The sequence below is a fragment of the Zonotrichia albicollis genome, chromosome W (assembly GCF_047830755.1).
Source record: "Zonotrichia albicollis isolate bZonAlb1 chromosome W, bZonAlb1.hap1, whole genome shotgun sequence".
Classification (NCBI taxonomy): Eukaryota; Metazoa; Chordata; class Aves; order Passeriformes; family Passerellidae; genus Zonotrichia; species Zonotrichia albicollis.
The window spans coordinates 8727977-8749500 of NC_133859.1; the positions used below are offsets into that span (position 1 = coordinate 8727977).

Consider the following 21524-nt stretch of genomic DNA (forward strand, 5'->3'; position numbering starts at 1 on the left):
GCAGAGGGCCAAAAATATGAAAAAAGGTCAAATTTCACACAATGTAAGCATTAATATTTTTTACTTTTTTTCCCCCAAATAGCAAAGCCAAGCCAGTTTTCACACTGTTTCTTTAATTTCCCAAAAACATGTAACTCCATCTATATTAAAGAAGCAGAAGAGTAAGCTTAACAGCAACTTTAATTTACGCATTTTCTTGGGGGTGGGGGAAGGGTGTATTCATTTTAGATATTACCTTACATATATTAAAAAACGTCCACCAATAATAGGTTCACTAAATTTATTTAAAAATTGTAAAATACATCTTAAAAAAGAACATTACATTCTGCACACTGCCCTCAAAGGATGCCAGGGACATGTGAACAACCAGTCCTTTCCCCCCTTCAAAAAAAAAAAAAAAAAATTACAGTGTACATAAAGCAGGGTGTTCACAATTGCTACAGGAAAAATAAAACCACATTACAATTTACTACCACTGAACAAAAATAAAATCCACTCTGCTGCTGTTTCAAAATTTCAGTGTTAGTCTTGTGCAACCTTTTCCTACCCCAAATATTTTTAATGAACTAAAACGTTACATCTGGCGAAAAGCGGATTCCACTACACCTCAAATGCAGAACACCTATGAAGCAGAGGAATGTTGGCTATTTAAACAGAAGCAGATATTAAAAAAAAAAAAAAAAAAGGTGCAGGACTCCTTCAGTTCTTCACTAGTCTTAGAAAAACTTTCCAGAATACTGCTTCACACTATAAAAAAGAAAAAATAATCTTGCATTAGAATCCTTCAACATCTGCATACTGCTTCACACTATAAAAGAAAAAGAAAAAAGCATGTATTAGAATGATTGACCATACATCTTACATCAGTATTTACAATGGCATTCTTAAACTATAAATTTCCAATACTATTTAAAGTAAATAATTTTGAAAGGGTAATGACTAATAATTATAGGCATTTAATTATTTAAAAGCACATTTAAATATTAGCAATCTAAAGCCAAACATTCAAGTAAACATTAAAAAATCCTATGACAAGCCAACATGTTATTAAAGCAAAACTAGGTAAACTATGTCCAAAACTATTAATATTCAGAAGAAGAGAAAGTAATGCCAGCAAGGTGTGAAATGCTGCATAACAGCACCAATTGATTTCAACTTGTCCTGTAGAGGCATGGCCTGTGCCATATGGCAGACTGTGATTTGTTGTCAGTTATCTAAAAACAACAAAATCACTAGTCTTCCACACAGAACTAGACCAACATCCACTGAAATCTTCTATATTTTCTACAGGTTCTATATAATTAATTACAGGTAATTTTTTGCAGCAATTTTCACCAGAGAAATGAAAGGACTGTTTGGCCAAGGTGTCTTCCATCAAGATTAGTTTTGAGGGAATTTTCATTTTCGTTAGAACAGAGAAAAGAGAATCAAGGCAGACCTACCACTAGAGAAGTTAGGTTCAATAGTTACTTAAATCCTGTCTTCTAAAAACTATATTACAGAGAAGAGCTTTTTAGAATGTAGTAGTAGGAAAGTCAGTTTAAAAATGATAGTAAGGACAGCATTAAGCTTCAACTTGCCTGTTCTGCAGTAAATATTGAGCATTTTGTATCTGGTCCTGGGTTCCTGTAATAGTTATTATTCGATCTTCTGAGCCTTCTAGTGGTTCATCGATTTTGATTGAAGCTCCTGACTCATGACGTATTTGTTTGATTCTCTGGCCTCCCTTCCCAATAATAGAACCTGCCAACTAGGGGAGAAAATAAAGCATTCATTTCTTGATATAACTTTCTCTGCACAGTACTGTTCAAGTAGCTTTCATCCATTTAGTTTTATGGGTTTCAATGGAAGCTTACTCTTTTACAGCCTCAAAGCAGTCGCTGTAATGTATATTAGCAAACACAGGTGGGATAAAGTTGGAAGAACCAAGTGTTTGTAAAACCAAGTTATATAGACCATCTCTATTATTGAATATTAACAATTAAAAACAGTTCAGTGCAATCTCTAAAGTCAAGACAAAACAAACATCCTTAAGAATAAACTTCCAATGATTTAGAAACACTTGCTTTATATTAATAGTACTTATCAAGCATACCAAATACTTCTGATTTACTTACATAGCCTAAGAAAAGACTGTGACTTTTTATTTATTTATTTAAACACAATTGTAAAGCAAGTCAGCTTCACTTACATCTTTGGGAATTGTTACTTGTGTTGTGATGATGGGTCCACCAAGATCTCCATATGAACCACGGCCCCCTGTGTAAGAATAGTCTGATTTAAACACATGCATCAAGCCTCTTACTGACTAAATGAAGTGCATGTCAAAGTTCTCTATAAAAACTTACCATATCCAGAGCCACCCTCAAACTATAAGAAAAAGAGAAAGAAAAACCTTAATTAGTGAAACCAGCAGTGATTCATTAACATGTTTTCATCTCAAGTATTATACTGTTAACTTTGAGCCTATTTTATGCAAAAATCCTAACCCACAACTTTAATCTAAGTGTCATTAAAGACAAAGTGGGGAAGAGGGCAGACTGGGAACAAGAGGGCAGGGAGGAATCTCACAAGAACCTTTTAGCTAGCTCTGTTAAAATCTCTAAGAATAAGTCATTAAGATCCAGCCATACCAATTTACCAAGCAACCTTATCAATTCAGTTGGTAAACAGCTCTTGATATTGATCTATTCCTGACCCTTGAACTAAACTAGTATTCAAATCCAAAGATCAGAGTTCAGCCTTATTATTACTACCTATACAGCTCAGGAGAAATTAAAGTTTCAGTTTGAGACAAGACATTTACCTGGTAACTGTCAACCCTCCTACTCCATCTTGAGGAAAAATCAATTCAACTCTAATAACTTTATAACTTGCCTCTCTCCATTTAGACTATGCTACAATCCTTTGCATCTTAGAAGGGACAATCATAACACTTATTACTACTGTTCTGCTAAAACTATCATATAACAAATCCAAATCACTGTACTGCAGCACTCCTGACTGTTTTTATTTTTAGGACTGGTACTTGATATCAAGTGCTTAATTTGATCTAATGCCTTTTGTATGCACACACATTCATTTTAATCTTCCTGTAGAAGCAGAAACAGATGTGCACACTTCTCTAGAACTCAACTGATAACACTGAAATACAGGAATCTGTGAACTACTTGTTTGCAGAAGTTGTAATGCAATAATTTTTTCCAAAACAATATCCAAACACCTATCAGCTTTTTAGAGCCACATTAAAATGGAAGCTATTCAGAAAAAGTTATCTGTTTCTAAGCAACCTGTGTTGTGCAATCACATTGCTTAGCAATACTGACCATAATACAATATAAAAAGAGCTTGTAGTGGAGTGCAAAATACAAAACAATGAAGGACACTGCGTAGAACTTAATTCAGAAACTGATCAGAGCTGCATATTCCACACATACTCTTCTACCTATTTCTGCTGATATTTTGCCCAGGGAATCTCTTTTTTGGGCTAACTTGTAATGAACAATCATTTTCTTCATCCTTTCTGCTGCTTCCCCTCCCCAGACTACAAGACAGCAAATTAATTTGACAGCAGATGAGTAATTCTAACTGCAATGTTTATGTAAGCTAGGAACTAACATTTAATATTTGGTGGCACTTTGACATCTTCTACACAGCATAAACACTTGCTGATACCCTTTGAACTTTCCTCCCTAAACCCTCTAAGAGTAAGAAGTTTGATAAACACAAATCAAATGGAATATTTCAAATATATGGATAGATAATGCACAAGTTTATCCAGAACTATAAGTAAAGAATTACTTTTAGCATTCCTCATTTGAAACAGGGGAAAGCACAACATGATGAAGTTAAAATAAAACATAGTCCTAAATAGATGCATCTACAGGGTGCTGACAAAGCAAGAGTTACAGCAAAAGTTACAACAGAAACAGTAAAATAGGGTACAAAAGAGACAGTACTAGAGAAAAGCTTCTCTTGGCTGCGCTGCTGCATGCTTCCATTGAGGAACATTAACTACCTGTATAGGATTCACTGTTTATGACATAAACTGCTAATAACTTGAGTTACAATGACAGCTTTAGAGACTTTTCAAAGGTGCAAGCTGCCACTAACTACATTCAATCTCAAAAAATTCCAGTTATCACTTAAACAATTAAAATTATTTTCCTCAAAAATAAACTATTAAACTAGTCAAATAAAAGCATGAGCACACTCACCAACTCTGGTGGCTGCATGTCATCACAGGCATCTACATGACACTGCATCATCTTCCAGGGACAATGTAATAGAAGAAAAAGAGGAAATGAATCCAAATTAAGTCCATGTTATGGAGACTTACAGATAACTTGGCAAACACACACAGAGCAATATAAAGAAACATTTTTCTGCACTACTTAAAACTACTACAAAGGCTCAAAAGTAAATAACAGACCAGTTACACGATTTACTCCCTTTTACTTTCACTGCTAGGGAACTGTTACTGGTCACACTTCCTTTTTCCCTTGTTTCTGTGGCATAAACACATTTTTCTCTTACACAAAGGATTCAGACAGTTAAGGGCCGAGCAAAGCTTGAACAGTTGGTTACTTGGTTTTTTTACCTCTAAGTACTGGAACTGCACTATATAGTAAAAGACGTTACTCTCAGATACCAAAACCTTCTACTTCTCTTATGCATAAAAATAAAACAGGAAAGGCATTTGATAAAACAAGTAACTGTCATTGATATAGCTGTGTCACCAACAGGTCAAGCAGGAAGGAGACAGCTTCTCATATGTTATTATTTTCCATATACCTCATACAGCCAACAGCTAAACTAATAATCTACTACTGTCTAATTATATTTGAAATCCAATTACTTTTTTTTTAAAGTGTGATATATAGCATATCTTTTCTTTAGTCTTCCTTAACAAATGTTGGGAAAAAAAATTCAACTAAATTATAAAAATACAATTTGTAGTATCCACTTCAAATTACTATTATGGCAAAGGCCTTTGCTGAGTTAAAATATGCAACATAACATGGATGACACACCAAAAAAAGGATGACATCACTGATGAATTATTCTTTAAGGAACTAAGGGACACCTCCAAATCAACTGCCCTTGACATTTTGAGGGACTTCATCTTGCTGGATGTTAACTGGAACACCACGCAGCTGGTACAACCAGGGCCAGAAGATTCCTAAAAACACCTGGATGACATCATGGTACAGATACTAGGGGAGCCAACTAGGAAAGGGGCCTTCCTTGAGTTGTTGTTCATTAACAGAGAGGAGCCCAAGAGTGAAGTGGCGATTGGTGGCCATCTTGGCCACAGTGACTACAAAACAATCAAGTTTAAAATCTCTGGTGAGAGGAAAAAAAGTGCCAGCAAAACTTCAACCCTGGACATGAGGAGAGGAGACTTCAAGCTGCTCAGGGAACAAGTAAGGCCCTCAGGAAAATGCTTTGGAAGGTGCTGGGGTCCGTTAGCGCTGATCACTTTTTAAGCACCACCTCCTAAGGGCACAGGCAATTCCCAAACCTCAGAAGTCAAGCAGGCAAGTCAGAAGGCCAGCTTGGCTGAGCAAGGATCTTTTTCTGGAGCTAAGGCAAAAGAGGAAGGTGTATGCCCAGTGGAAGCAAGGTCAGGAGATATAGGAAGAATACAGAGATGCTGCTTGCCCCACTAGGGAGAAAATCTGGGCAGCCAAAGCTCAACTGGAATTGAAGTTGCCGGAACTGTGGGGGACAATAAAGTTTTAAAAAATATATCAGTAGCAAAAAGGAGACCATAAATAACATTGGCCTGTTACAGGATGAAGATGGCCAGCTCACAGAGACAAGGCAAACATCTCTAATGCATTCTTTGCCTCTGTCTTCAACTCGGATGACAAATCAAGGAGGTCCCAGCGCCCTGGGCTGGAGGACCATGACTGCAAGAACAATCAACTCCCAGTTAACCCTGTAGTTCAGCAGGATCTGCTGCTCCAGGTGCATCCCTATAAATCTATGCTGCCTGATAGGATTCATCCAAGAGTACCCAAAGAGCTGGCTGATGTCATTGTGAGACCTCCCTCAATGATTTTTGAACGATCTTGGGAATCTGGAGAGGTCTCAGCTGACAATGGTTGTCCAAATTTTCAAGGGCAAGAAGGATGACTATGGTAACTACAGGCCCATCGGTCTCATCTCAGTACCTGGTAAACTTATGGAGGATTATTCTGGGAGTTACTGAAAAACACGTGATAGATAATGACTATGTTGCAGTCATTGGTCACAGCTAGCACAGCTTCATGAGGTGAAGGTCCTGCTTGACAAACTTGATTTCTTTTTTGACAAGGTAACCCACCCACTTGATTAAGGGAAGCCAGTTGATGTGATCATTTTAGATTTCAGTAAAGCTTTCAATACTGTCTCTCTCAGGATCCTTCTAGACAAAATGTCCAGCTGGATAACGACGTCATGCAATGGGTGGACAACTGGCTCATAGGTCAGGCACAAAGGGTTATAGTGAATGGGGTGACATCAGACTACTGACCTGTCACTAGTGGGGTTCTGCAGGGCTCAATTGTAGGGCCAGCTCTCTTTAACATCTTCATAAATGACTTGGACACAAGATTTGAAGGTATACTAAGTAATTTTGCCAACAACACTGAAGTGGGAAGAGCTATTGACTCCTTTAAAGGCAGGGAGGCCCTGCAGAGAGACCTCAACAAATGAAAGGCCATCACCAACCATATCAAGTACAACAAGGGAAAGTGCTGGATTCTGAACCTGGGATGGGACAACCCTGGATGTACAGACTGGGGAAAAAGATGTTGGAAAGCGACACCACATAAAGGGACCTGGGGGTCCTGCTTGATGGCAAGTTTAACATGAGGCAGCAGTGCCCTGGCAGCCAGGAGGGCCAATTGTGGCCCAGCATCACCAGCCAGTCAAGGGAAGTGATTCTCTTGCTCTGCTCTGCACTGGGGTGGTTTCACCTTGAGTCCTGCGTGCAGTTTTGGGTGCCAAACTAGAAGAAAGATATTAAGCTATTGGAGAGCATCCAAAGGCAGTCTATGAAGATGGTTAAGGGTCTTGAGGGGGAGCCATATGAGGAACAGCTGAGGTCATGGGAGAAGGGAAGACTGAGGTGATACCTCATTGCAGTCTACATCTTCCTCAAAAGGGGAAGTGGAGGGGCAGCACTGATCTCTTCTCGGGTGACCAGTGACAGGACCCAAGAAGACAGCACGAAGCTGTGTCAGGGGAGGATACCAGGAAAAGTTCTTCACCCAGAGGGTGGTTGGGCACTAGAAGCCAGGGCACTGGTCACAACCCCAAGGCTGCCAGAGCTCAAGAAACATTTGGACAATGCTCTCAGGCACAGGGTGGGATTGTTGGGGTCTCCTGTACAGAGACAGGAGTTGGACTCGATCATTGTGAGTCCCTTCTAACTCAGGATATTCTGTGATTCTATGAAAATATAAGTGCTCCTTTAAAAATGGTTCCTAAAATATTAGGCGCATACAATTTTCTTCTCTACAGACTCATTTGTGCTAGTTACTACTGGTAACCAATGCAAATTAAATCAAAACCTAATACATCACTGACTGGATTAGACAAAATGATTAGTATTAATAAGAATTTATTGCCTTTAGCATGCAATTGAAAAATACGCATGCAATACTAACTGATGGGAAATTCCTTGGCCCAGAAGAGTGAAAATTAAAATTTTGGTAATTTTAGTATTTATGTAGATGTGTCAAACATATTTTCTTCACTTTCTCTTCTTTGACATGCTCCTTAACATCAAGTCTCTTAAAACATAAAGTATGTTTAATATTTTTTAGGGTATGTACCTTTATTGAAGTCCTAATACAGACACATGTATATACACACACACACACATATATATATAATGATTTAGCAGTAGAAATCATTTGAATGAGAAAAACCAGATGAGGTGTCTGAACATACACTACAACAGACACTGATTTAGCTCTTGTTCAACTCCAATTTAAAAATACTTTGAAAGCATTAGGCATAGACCATTATAACAAAAAAAAAAGGGGGGGAAGTGGAAGATTAAACAGCTTTATATGTACTTCTCCACCTTATTTTTTCCCTGGTATGTTTTTGTGCATTTGTCTATCTAAAGCACCCATGGGGATGGGGGTGTTAAAAAAATAGCAGAAATGCATTTGTGTTTTCTCAGCTATCAAAATAGCTGTCATGGCCCATAGGCATTTAGTACTTACAACCTAAAATATATACCACTGTAAATAAGAGAAACAATGCATGTATGTTTTCCAGTAAAATGCTTCAGAATAAATGATATATATATATACACACACACAATTATTTTTTCCTCCCATCTTCAACTTTACAAGACTGTCAGTCTTGTTACATCTCAAAAAAGTCAAGTTTCACCATCCAGTCTTGGTTCACCATCTTACAAGTCTGAACTTTCTCATTTTTAGAGATCTGGCAGAAAATGAGGATTTCTGTAGATTCAACATCTCCAAGATGTTGGTCTAAAAAGACTAATTATTCTTGCCTTTTAATGTATTTATGTAAAATGGCAGTCCTGCTCTCTGAAATTAGCCTTTCCCATGCATTACTTCACAAATCACAAGGATGTTAGTTTACTCTAAAGGTTTCACTACAGAATGGTTTCTATGTGAAATGTATAGTAGCTCAAGACCTTATATTTCTGGTATGACACTTTCAGTTTTAGCCTCACAATCCATGGAAAGATTTTTCATGTGCTTATACAATTAAGGATACTGGGACTATGGCTAGCCAAAAGTAGAAATTAAATAAGATCTGTGTCAGAAAGCAGTCCTCATTGTAGGCTGTCTATGAAACTCATGCATAAAGCAGCCAAAGCCACGAGCAGCTCCACTGTGAAGAGGAAGAAATAGAATTGCTTTTCAGAACATAGAAAACAAGCAAGCAGAGATGACTCCTATTTATTTGTAGAAACTCGTGTCAAGAAAGCCAAGGTCAACCTGATCAAAGTCAGACTAGAGTTCAAATAGATTTCTCTATTCTAAATGGAATGGAACAGAACTAGAACACACTATTGCCCCAAGCTGAAGACTGTTCTCAACCACATACCCAAGGAAGGGCAGATTGCTCTGTTTATATGCCCTGACATTGGTTTTACCAGATGCTAATAAGAAAACACAAAATCCAAGCTTTGAAAACATGAAAATACAAAGAAGTGCTCTTAGAGGTCTAGTTCATAACTCCTAGTTTCTTAAGATTCTGAGTAGCATAAACAACTTGCTGGTTTTAATGTTGTGGGTTTGTTTACTTCTTTTTTGGGAGGGTGGGGGTGGTTTGTTTGGTTTTAGTAATTTTAAATGCAAGTCTTTAATTTTAGTATTTCTGCTAGGCTTCCAGTGCCTCAATTGTGACATTGCTTCGATATGTTCTTCCAGTATGTGTTACTGGAAGTAATTGCCTCTTCCTCCCAGGAGGCACCAATGTGTAAATCTCATTTAGGTAGCCCATTTCATATTTCCTCTACTTTCTCTTCCATTTATTTAAAATAATCTCATCTAACCTGTCATCTTAAAGAATGTGCCAAACAGAGCCAGAAGAGGTAAAAAAAAAAAAAGAGATTGTTAACCAGAGGTTTACCTCCCAGATACCTAGAATTTCTCTTCCCAGGAAAGAGGATACAATAAATTACTACCAGGAAGTCATATTTTAGAGTACAACATGGAAGAATATCTTTACGCATTTTTTTATTCTCCTCACCACCCAACATGGTTGAAATGTATCTAATTTCATTTAAAATTCATCTTATCAGTGGTCCTGGCTCCAAAATATTTGAAATCATAGTAGATTTTTTTCAGATATAAATTGGCATAAAGAACTGAATAAGCAATTATCTGCCATACCAACTAGATCCCTTTAAAGATATTATTCATGCTCTCTTAAATTTTGTAAACATTTGTTGGAAAACATTGTTCTGACATGCTTTCTTAATCTGAACAGCCTACCAATTTCTATTTCTGTCATCCTGATTTACAAGAAACAGTCTACAAGAAGGTCTGTGTAATTAAAACCTGAAGGGACTGTGCTCTACCAACTTTCTATTCCATTATTGATGGTAGGCAGGGAAAAACAACCAACCAAACAAACAAAATCCCACAAACTAAAACCACACAGCAGATCACATCCCAAATACTCTTTACACCTCCAACAGTTGTATTCTTGGGGAGACCATTTGTATAGCCAAAAGATTGTGGAGATATCAAAGTTTATCAGAGGCACACATGTTCCACACTTAAATCTATGTATTCAAGAAGTTTCCTCAAAGTGCTAACTGTATTTACTAAGCAAAATAAATTTTAGCCTCCTACCATTCCATCGTAACGGTCTCCAGGTCTACCTCTTCGGTCATAAGACATAAGATCTCTAAAATGAGAAAAAGCAGCAGCATATGACTCATGTTATGAACTAGTTTCTATATTCTAATTCAAGTTTTAACAATTTGCACACAATTATGAATTTCTAAATGCTTTAGCCTAGTTCTGAATGACATAAAGTTACAGAACTACTAGTCCTGATAATACTGTAGAAATAATTAAATTCAAATGCTTTCAAAATTTTCTGGTGCAATACACACTCAATTCTGAATAACTACTAGCAACATGGAGTGTGAAACAAGTCCTGGAAACATGAACACAATTCAGTAAATGTTACTCAACTTGTACAATGCATTTATGCAACAGCTTACCCGCCACGAGGAGGTGGTGGAGGAGGAAGAGGAAGATTACGAGCTCTGCTGCCACCTCTGCCACCACGGCCTGGTGGAGGCGGTGGAGGTCCTCTGCGAGGGCTCATATCATCATAATCTCTTCTTGATGGAGGCATAGGTCGTCCCCCACGACCAGGAGGCATTCGATCAAAGCCTCCTCTTCCACGCATGGGAAAGCCCACTGGCCGTCCCCTTCTATCATCAAACATCATTGTGAAGCCACCATAGTCATATGTTTCATCATAGAAATTTGGATCATAAGGCTGGGCTCGTCCTTTAATTGGAGACTAAGACACACAAAAACAAAAATAACACCCCTCCCACCAGTTAGCACTGATGCAACTATATTTCATTAAATTAATATAATAAATATATAAATATGAATTTATACATGCTGAATATGTTCTTTATTTCACAATACTCATAAGCAAGGCAGGGAGAGTGATAGACTTCCTGAGAGCTTATCTATGATAGAGAAATTGCTGTTATCGATGGGTGGCACATATGTTTCTCTCACTTCCTCCCTAATTAAAATTTTCTTATTTTATGGATATGTAAAGCATGACTAAGTCCCTTGGTACCAAAAATGTCTTCCCCAATAAGGTACACTCCAATTCTAGCAAGCAGGAACAATTTCAAAGGGTGCTAACAGTCCAATGCTTATTTTGTTACTGGAGAATAGGCAATGAATTAAAAATAGAAATGGAAAGATATAATTTTCCAGCCAAATCATCCTGACTTTCATAAATACCAATGAAAGAATAAGTTTAAGACACATTACCTCAGAGATAAGATCCAAGATAATCTTGATACATTCCACAACTCTATCAGGTTTTCCACCAATAAGCACCACTCTATCAGTGGAATGAGGACAACATTCTTGAAATAGCTTAATGGTGGTTTGAGTATTCTGTTGAATAGAAGAAAAGCAACCCCCAAAATTTTCAAATAGAAGTATTTTAAACAATTTTATGAACTTATTGAAAACAAAATGGGTAAGACACACACGAAAACATTTGAAAAGAAACAGTCAAACAAATCATTCAACTTCCAGTCACTTTAAGTGAATGCTTGGCTTCCAAGTTCTTACAACAAATTTAATCTTAAAATATTATATTTTTAATACCCACGCAATGGCACCAGTTGGTATGAAATGCTAGTGAAAAATTTAGATTGTTGAAGTCTTTTAATTATGGCTCACCTACACTGTTATTTAATCAAATACAAGCAAAAGGACCACATATTCATTATAACCTTACAGGTTATATAAGCCTTCATCTCTCATAAAAACATGCTTTGGATGCAAGACAGCAATGTTGCGAGGATCATGTCTATTCATCTTGCCTTTCCCTCATTCCACACAAATAGTAAGTTATGCCTAAACGGACCTGGAACTGCCTTTGATGCAATGTGAGGAAAGGACAGAAAAGAACACTCTAGATTGATAGAGACCACTGGCTTTTTAAGACAAAACCTCATTCCTTCATAAAGGAAAAAATGGCCCTTGAGGAAGTGAAAGTTGAAATATCCAAAACCTAAACAAACAAAACCCTAAGAAAACTCCACCATACTTTTTTATAACAATATTCAAACATCTATTAAATTATCATTAAATAGCTTATGGAGATCTATTCACACTAAATAGTTTTCCTTATCTAACACCATCGATATAACCTATTTAGCAGTTCCTGATGAATGGCATTTTAATTTTAAAAAGTATCCTTTATTTATAAAGATTACTGCTAATACACTTAAAAGCTTTATAAGTAGTTCTGGGCTCTATCACCAACCGCTACTTCATGTATGAAATATGCTCTTAAGGATCTCATAGATCATAGATGAAGCTTACACTCACAGCATATGAACACAAAAAACCAATTTGTTTATAGAATAAAAGCAGAATCTGAAAAGAATAGGAAACAGTACCTCTCTGAGTTCTTTGATTTTAGCACCCTTGACACCAATAATTCCTCCTGCTAGACTTTGGTGAATTAGAAGTCTTAATTCACAGTCAAAGTCACTACCTTTGTAGTGCTGGTACTGTAAGATGCATACAAGAATAAAATATTAGTCAGGGGAAAAAATAATTGAAAAATACAAATACTAATTTTGATTTTCTTTTTTAAGGTTTTTCTCCAAACAGCATGGTATGACTTAATTTACTGCTGAACTGTAATACTTTATTTACTATTAGAAAAAAAACCCAACACATTTTTAAGTAATTTGTCTCAACACAAGGTGATGTCAAATTAGCTTTCTTTATTTTATTATTATTGCTGTTGTACAGAATTTTAATATATCCAACAGCACAACACTTGATTACCATGTAAAGGCAGAATGGAAATTACAGTAGAGCTACTTTAAATCAGGAACTAGTCAGGAAACAGGTGGTTTGAAGGGAAGAAGGCTGTTCCAAATATTATTCTTTTAAGAAATTTTCTCTGTCCCCTATTAAAAAAATGCCAACACATACATTGAGAGCTATAGATCTTCTTTCAAAAAAAGGCTAGGTTTTACTTTCTATTTTAATATATTAAAAATAGGACACAATCACCTAGAATTATCTTGTTTTAAAATCTAAATTTATACCTCTGAAAAAGAAACAAACCTAAGAGACATACCTCTTCCAAAGTAGGGATAATCTTCTTCAAGATTTCTCCAATTGTCTCTGTATCTGCACTTATACTCAAGATACTGTTAAGAGGCCATAGTGTCAGAAAACATAGAGAAGGTGGAAAGTAGCAGAAATAAGTTTATTATTCATAATCATACACAAAATTCTAACAAGACTGACTACACAGAAGACCTTACAATTAATATTCTCCATTTAAAGTAAACCTGGTCACTGGATTTACAACACATGCATCTTTGTTTATGTCCAATACATATGCATGATGAATATAGGAATTTAAGGCTAGGCAGGCCTTGCAGAGAGAGCAAAAGAACTCACAAGAGCTTTTGGAAGGGCTCAGACAGATTAACCAGGCAAGAAATTGACGCAAAACTAAAGTATGAGTGAATATTCATTTCCCCTGCCACCACTAATTAAGTATACGCTTAACATTACATTGGTAAAACTAGCACACCTTTTTATAGAAAAGGTGAGGATATGTAAGTAGTTAACATTATATCTGGAGTAAGGTCGACATACCAGTTAGAAATTAGATTACTAATGGGCTCTGCAAAAAATGCAACATAAATACAAGGGGGAAAACCCCAAAACTAAACAAAAAACCAACCCCACAAACAAACAAAAATATAACACAAATGAGAAGTGAAGAAAAGTGAACTAGAGTTAGTATTTCAGCAGAAATAATTATGAATGGACAATGCTGGGGGGAGAAAGGTGGGCCACAAAGACCAGAGCAAGAGAGTCCTGAAACAATTTGTTTTATAATACAGTAAATATACAACACTTGAAGCTGTGCTCTTTCAATTGAAATAAAATTAGTGGATTGTTTGGGTGGCCAACTCACGTAAAAATTCAGTGACAAAAAGACTTAATGGGGAAAATAAGACAGCAAACTTTAAAAAAAACAATACACGGTCTATAAGGGGATACTATTTATATCAAAGGCAGGTAATAAAATACATTTCTCTCTTTCTAATCAGGCAGTGAGGCATAAACTGTTGGGACATACCGCTCAGGGCCACTGCTGTCTGGGACTGAAACACTTGCATTGTACTGCATTGGTCATTGGCGTTCGTGGATGTTGGCATTGGGCATGGGCATTCAATCAGTAGTTGTCAAGTATGGTACCCGTTTGGCAACAAGCACATTTTTGGGCATAGCCAACCAGGGTTTTCACATGGGCGTTCAGGGGCGGATGGGCCAACGTCATGGTGGGCAACGCAGGGGCAAGTCGATCCAGTACATGGGTAACGGAGATATATGGCCAAAAAAACAAGGAGAGGGAAAAGGGGGAAAAGCAATAAATTTTAATTTAATACAAACTATACTTATTACTTTCAGTTAATGAAGCAAGCGTAAGTTGCTTTGAAGACTAACACAAAAACGGATTGCTACATCAAATGTGACTTAACAGTATGGATCTTCACAAGTTACGTTATCTGACTAAACTACATTTTACTTTTAACAATGATGTTTCAGTAGCAGGCTGGCTCATGAAGGTAGACACAAAAACTGTTGAGATGCATATTACTGAAACCTTGAGCAAGTTGGGAAAGTTAGTATTCCAGATCAGTTAAATTATCTGGAGTAAAGGGATGTGTTTATTTACTTAAACAAACAAACAAAACCACTAGTTGCCAAAGTTTGTTGGCATGATTCCTGACCATTTCAGCTTAATCCTCAATTCTAGTTGCAATAGTTTGTGAACTTAGATGGAACTGATTCTGTGATGATATATTAGCAAATATTGTGTTGAACACAGTCTTGCTTGAAAAAAACTGTAGCTGATCCCAAGTACAGGAGTGTAAACAAATGGAATTTAAGAAGCATTGCCAAGTTTTATAAATACATAACATTTACACTGGATGTGTGTCTAATCACAAGAGTCAACCCACGTAAAATACAAATAGCTAAGTAAGTTAGGACCATTTAAAAATTCTTCCAAGTAAAATAAAATACTTCTTTACTGTTCTATACCTGTACCTAAATCATGCAACCCTAACATCAATGGTTTTGTGCTTTATGTCCACACTGTTAAAGCAAAAACAGATGGACCATTATGTTTTGGCATTTTTTTTTTAAAGGAAGTTCAAAAATTCTTTTATCGCTGGCTTAAGCCAGCCACCAGAGATAGTTTTCAATAGCACTATAATGGATTCACATAAATGGAAAATGGTATAGTTACAGGTTTTAAGTTTTACCAATATTTCTAATAAGAGATGTTAACTCATGTAATTGTGTAATTTAGAGGAACCCTGTTTGAAAGCAAAGAGGTTTAACATAAACCTCTCCTCCCACATGACTTGAGCTGGGCTTCAATTAAAACACAAATTGAAAAACTGAAGTTATCTTCTCCAACAATCATTACAAGTGGCTTATTAGATTATTGTTGTCTAGGTTTGAATTTCTCAATTTCTAGAAATGTATGCAATCAAGTTTTCAATGCAGCGCCCTGGAAGAATTGGTGTTAAATTAATTCAAACTCATGTATACTCACATCTGTACGAAGTGCCTTAATATTTTTGCCACCTTTTCCAATCACTGCTCCAGCATTCTGGAAAACAGTTTTCAGAATTTACATTAGGCTAAAAACAGCACAGACTGTTTTTTGAACCAAAGACTAAGAACAACGTATCTATTTCTGCATTACCCTGTGGGGTGCATTTAAGGGTGGGGTGAGGCTTGTTTCCTTTTGAAAGGTTCAAATTAAATCAAAACAAACTGATGTGATTTTATCATGAGGAAAAAAAAGGTAAAAAAAAGATCAATGCAGAGATAAAAATACTCAGTAATATTTTTTTAATTTTAAATTTAAGTTTCTAGGCAATTCTGCCTATATTCTCATAGAATCATAGGTGGACAAGCAGATTAATAAAAAACTGGTTGGATGATTGGTAATAGTTAATGGATCTTATTGCACCTAGAGGCTGGTAAGAAGTGGGGTACCACGGAGGTCTGTCCTGGGATCTGTCATGTTTAAACACAGAATGATTTGGGTTGGAAGGGACCTTAAAGATGGATGATCTAGTTCCAACCCCCTCCCCCCCATGGACAGGGATGCCACTCGCTAGATCAGGTTGCTCAGGGTGCAACCATCTCATAGTTAGAATATGACTGAAAAAAAAACCTTACGGGTTTCCATGCATGTTATATAAGTCAACAGCTTTGCTAGTTTATTTGATCACTTTTTTAATGTTTGCAAATTTCACTTTCCCACTCCAAACATTTGAGCAAATGCTACTTTTGACTGAAGCCTATGTAAAACTGATCACTCAGGTAGGTACAGTCTGAAGAATGTAAAACCAATATACACAATTGCTAATCTCTAGTTGCTAAAATCAAGAGGAATAAACTCAAGATGTTCAAGAGGGGAAACTGTAAAACTAATTTTTTACCAGGCTATTTCAAGAACTACATGCAAAATTATTACTTTTACTATGCAGTTCATACATGATGCTAACAGTGCTAAAAATATTTTGCAGCACTCAACTTGACTATTCATTAGAAATGCCATGTAGGGTTAAGGTAACATTCCTCTACCCTAAGACAAAAGACTGAATTACTTCAGACAGCACAAACATCTGCATCAACTGGAAATACTAAAGGAGATTCATAAGTAGCAGTTTTACTATTTATACTAGTCAATGAAGCAATTGCAAGCCATGAAACATTACTCTCTTATATTTCCTACTGTTGATACTGATAGATTTATTAAATCTGGAGAAATTACTAAAATCTTGAGGAAGTTCTCATCTTGCCTCATATTTAATTTACAATTAAAAGCTGATCATTTTCTAAACTGCTTGCTTTCTAAAGACTAATACATAGTCATTCCCTTGGAAACAATTATGTTCTATTCAAGCATGAGAAGCGGCTTATCATTTCTATGTCTTTATTTTTTCAATAAGTACATTTTTTTAAAATCAAAGAAGTCCCATAGATTGTTAGACTCACCCTTGAAAAAAAAGTAATGAAGATCGCAATACACTTCTACTGTCATTCATGCACAAAAGCATTCCTAAATAAATTTTAAATAAAGCACAAGTTCTTTCTAAACATACACTGTCACCACTGTCTTAAGCAATGGTATAAGCAGGAACATAGCAATACTAAGAGCATACTTTGCTTTGAAGCAAAATGCGCAATTCAACCATTTCATCTGTATTCCGAGACCTTTTGAAGGCCTGTTCTTCTTCCATATCTTCTGCAGGACGTTTGCCTGTAGACAGGTCCATAGGGGGAAAACACAAATGTATATTTAACTTTCTAAGTCATGATAAAACTGTATATCAAGTTGTGCACTGTATTCCTAGTGAAGCATTCCCTCCCATTAGCCCAATGCTAACTTCTGACATCTACCCTGAGCACCTATAGGACAGAAACAGGTTTTTACTTCATCAGTCTACATATCAATTATTAAGTGAAGACTTATTCAAATCTATAAACTACAGCTGAAATGCAAATTTTTCAAACTTTGTGAAAAAATAACACTTTGCAACAGTGCTGCATCACCTACTTAGTATTTCTTTTACAACTGGGAAAACCTTAAAGCACAAAAGATTAAAAGTAGCTTGTCCAATACTGAAATACTGGTGAAACAGTAGGAAAGCAGTATTTAAAGTCACTTTAAAAAAATGGCCTGAATCAATACTAATGCTCTAACTCTTCTTCACTAATTATGTCCAAAAGGTTTTTCATTTAGCTAATATTTAGAGATATTTCACATATATATACATTCCCTCAAACTAACAACTGCTATAAATTAAATACAGTAACAGATATGCCTAACAGTATCTTTACGTGATCACGTTGTCCATACAAATGCTGAGCATTTAGCTGTCAAATATTTTCAAATCTTTCCTTATAACTTTTAGTTACTTATACCATGACTAAAATACTCCCAAAGAAAAATTACATATTCATGATACAAAAATTACATAAAACCACATGGGACATTTAAAAATTAAAAGATTAAATGAAGCATTTGATACAGTTAAAGCATTTCAAAACAGTTAGAAACATCAAGACTCACTCAAAAAGTTTCCTTCCTCCCAAAATAAAATAGCCCTTTAAAAAAATTTACCATTTGTCTCTGTGTTGGTAAAGGTTTCCTCCTGTTGTTCAGTCTCCATTACCTTTTATTCTTAGGAGTGAAGATAAAATCTGTTGCAGAATAAAAAAGAGCTAGTACATTATTTTGTGGGGGAAAAGCTTAATTGTACATCATACTAATGGGAAAAGCAAGAAGAAATGCCTGCTTTTAGAGTTTACCAGGTTTATATATACTTGCAGAGCAAACCCAAGTGCTCTGGGCAGGATCAAAACCCTACTGCTTCAGAAGCCTATGAAAACAGCATAGATCAGGTTCTGTTCACTTACAGGTCTGAATCTTGCTACAACTGAAAATGAGGTTTGACCTCAGATTTTGCAGCAAAGGTTTTCTTTATAAATGAAAAAACAACAAGACCAAACACATCACTAAGAGGGGAAATAATAATCAAGTACAAAGCTTTATAGACACACAATTGCACTCTGAATTATTTCAACCTTGCTCATTTTCAAGCATTTGCTAGTTTTAAGCAATCACATTTATTGACAATGACTTTCAAATATTTAAAGTGAATAATTATCTGGGTCCTACTTTTAGGATGTTATATACCATATCTTGAATTTCCTTTTTAGGAGATGCTATGTTTCTATATGCTAATTGTTTAGTTCTAAATTTAGACTCAACAATTTAGACCAAAAGTTATAAAATTAATGTTGGCGATTAGACGTTTTCTATCAACTTACTAGCATGCCTTCCATCAATATAACAGATGAACAAAACATTACACACAAGCCACACTTGAAAAATTCTGTTAAAAATAGCACACTATCATGTATAACCTCTGCATACATGTATGAAGAATCTCAAAAGCAGACAAACTTTTTTGACTTTGTGAAACAGGTACCTCTTACAAGATCTGTTTTTGCTAAATCCACGACTTAAGGATACTTATAAAACAAATTAGAAGTCAGGCAGAATAATTTTGCACCTTATTAAAAAATTAATTTGTACAGATACAGCCAAACAAAGAACGTTATTTTCCTTCCTTTGGATTTTATTGGTCAACTTTCACAGCCTGAACAAATGGTTGATATACATATCTACAAAGAAAAAGTGAGGTATGTTTATTTTTTTAAAGCATCCTTTTTATTATCCGTTAATTTGTAAGTTACCCTATTTTTGCAGGCTAACAGCAAGCACTGCCGGTAGGTATGCACTCTTTTACAGTCGCTGCTGAGACACTACCTCCCCAGCACATGCTAGTATTTCCAGGCCCCTAATTTGAGCTAATAGAAAAAGCACCGCCTAAAGAATAGCCAAGTGTCGAAACAGACGCCTATAGAACGCAGGGATGGGGGCAGGAAGATAAATTTCACCAGGTTCAAATGGTTAACCCTTCCAGACCCCATTCTATTTTCGACCCTCCCAAAAATTTTAGACCTGCCGGGGGAAGAAATGTAATATACTGTTCAGGACAAGATGCTCTCGACTAGTTGCTGTGCTCTTTTGTGCAAATCGAGTTTGCAGGATTAAATTCGCTAACGCAAATTTTTTAAAAACATCGAAAGAACAAAGCAGTCACGGACATGAGTAGAGGGTTGGGAGATGCCAGTGTGTCTCTCCCCCGCTCCCTCCGGGACTAAGGGCCCTTCCCGCCCGGACGCTTCCCTTTCCACAGCCCACGCGCCAATCTGCTCAGGCTGACGTTCACCTTTACCCTTCGCACAGCTTTTAAAACCAGCCAGCCGCCGAGCACTCGAAATCCCAGCTCGCGCCCTAGGTGGGAGGGGGAAAGGCGCCGTTACATAACCCCACAGCCCGAGACCCACCTCCGCGGTGGCAGGGACCAGCAGAAATGGCGGCCACTGTGATAGCGCCTACCCACTGCTAGGCGGAGCCGTGAGCCGAAAAACCACCACCACGCGGTCACAAGATTTCCCCCATTCCGACCAGAGAGACACAAAGGAGGCACTCAGAAGCCCTCACCCCAGCTCAAGCAGGGCCGACAGAGCGCAACAGCCGTGCCACGAGAACTCTGGCATGGCCCCTAAAAGCAGGCTCTGCTGCAGAACGCTCCCCAATCGTTTTGACACGGCTGCTTCCGCACAGGCCGCAGCAGAGTGCCCTCATCTTCCTCTCTGCCCACCATAATTACCAAAAACTCACCCCATCCACAGCTACCCTAGGTAGGTGCCAGAAAAGGGCGGCGACCGCCCCCCCCCCCAGCCTTAGCACGCACCCGCTAGTGCGACCAGCCTCCACCACATCGCCACTCCGGGAACGGCACCAGTTAGGCCGCCGTGCTCGCACTAAGGCCACCGAAGCGCGACGGGTGAGACACAAATCATCCTTTACACCCTTCCCTTAGGGTAGAGGGAGACCCTTGGGTCCGCAGGTTACACAAAACCACTCCCCATTAGCTAAGGAGTCATACTCCCGGCCCCCTCCTTCTCCACGCAGCAGTTCCTAGACCTACTCAATTCCGCCGCCCAGCGCAGTCTCTGCAAGAGTCCAAGAAAATCCTGGGGCCCGGCGGTGACAGGCCGCCCGTGTTTTTGTGTGACACAACAGGGTTGGGAGGGGTTCGATCAACAGCTTAGTTTCCTTCAAGCCGGCTTAACCCATCCCCCCTACCCCACCCCCAGTGCAAGCAACACCCCCTCTGAACCGCGCTTACCTGCACGCACCACGTACAGGAGAGAAAGGCGAACAACTCCTACTACCAACACACATCCACCAGCACCGCCAAATGACTGGCCCAACCACCTCGTCTCCTCCCCCTGTGGGAGACCCACTGCGGCCCCGTTGGGTAAGGCAGCTGCCCATCAGGGCAGGGATGGCCTCTAATTCGCCCCGCCCTCCGTGTGGACCACGGAGAGAAAGGCCTAAGTAATCACGAGAAGAAGAGCACTATCCACCCTACACCGCTGCAGTGTGCCTGGGTTGTTTGTTTGTTTTACCTGCTTGACGGGGGCCACGAGAAGTGCGGCAAGAACAGTGGAGACAATAGAAGGCAGCGAAGGAGAGCGACCGCTGAGGTTTTTTTGAACAAAAAATGGCGTCCGTGAAAAGTCCGTCTTGTGCTTGTTCCTTAGTACTGG

General features: G+C 37.8%; 2 protein-coding genes across 21 annotated transcripts in view; one reads left to right on the plus strand and one right to left on the minus strand.

The window, feature by feature from the left end:
- Positions 1-266: 266 nt before the first annotated feature.
- Positions 267-21521, minus strand: LOC141726827 (heterogeneous nuclear ribonucleoprotein K). Of its 17 annotated transcripts, none has more exons than XM_074531914.1 (15): positions 21384-21521; positions 18457-18536; positions 17495-17592; positions 15871-15927; positions 14383-14426; positions 13363-13435; positions 12668-12781; positions 11523-11651; positions 10721-11028; positions 10344-10398; positions 4218-4268; positions 2349-2370; positions 2192-2274; positions 1581-1750; positions 267-808 (listed from the first exon to the last, which is right to left on the minus strand). In XM_074531914.1, the coding sequence occupies exons 2-15, from the start codon at positions 18503-18505 to the stop codon at positions 775-777; spliced, it is 1287 nt and encodes a 428-aa protein (XP_074388015.1). In that variant the 5' UTR covers positions 18506-18536; positions 21384-21521; the 3' UTR covers positions 267-774. The 17 variants fall into 17 exon arrangements, with proteins under 17 accessions (XP_074388015.1, XP_074388007.1, XP_074388022.1 ...); XM_074531906.1 differs by having other exon boundaries at positions 17495-17604; XM_074531921.1 differs by lacking the exon at positions 21384-21521 and adding an exon at positions 21101-21246 and having other exon boundaries at positions 2192-2259; positions 17495-17604.
- Positions 21320-21524, plus strand: part of LOC141726826 (uncharacterized) — a 29568-nt gene continuing 29363 nt past the window's right edge. For 3 of the 4 annotated variants that reach the window (XR_012577798.1, XR_012577796.1, XM_074531904.1), the window contains exon 1: positions 21345-21461. The gene's annotated coding sequence lies outside the window, so the exon portion shown is untranslated. Of the gene's footprint in view, positions 21462-21524 lie in introns of all 4 variants that reach the window. The other variant, XR_012577795.1, reaches the window with a different exon arrangement.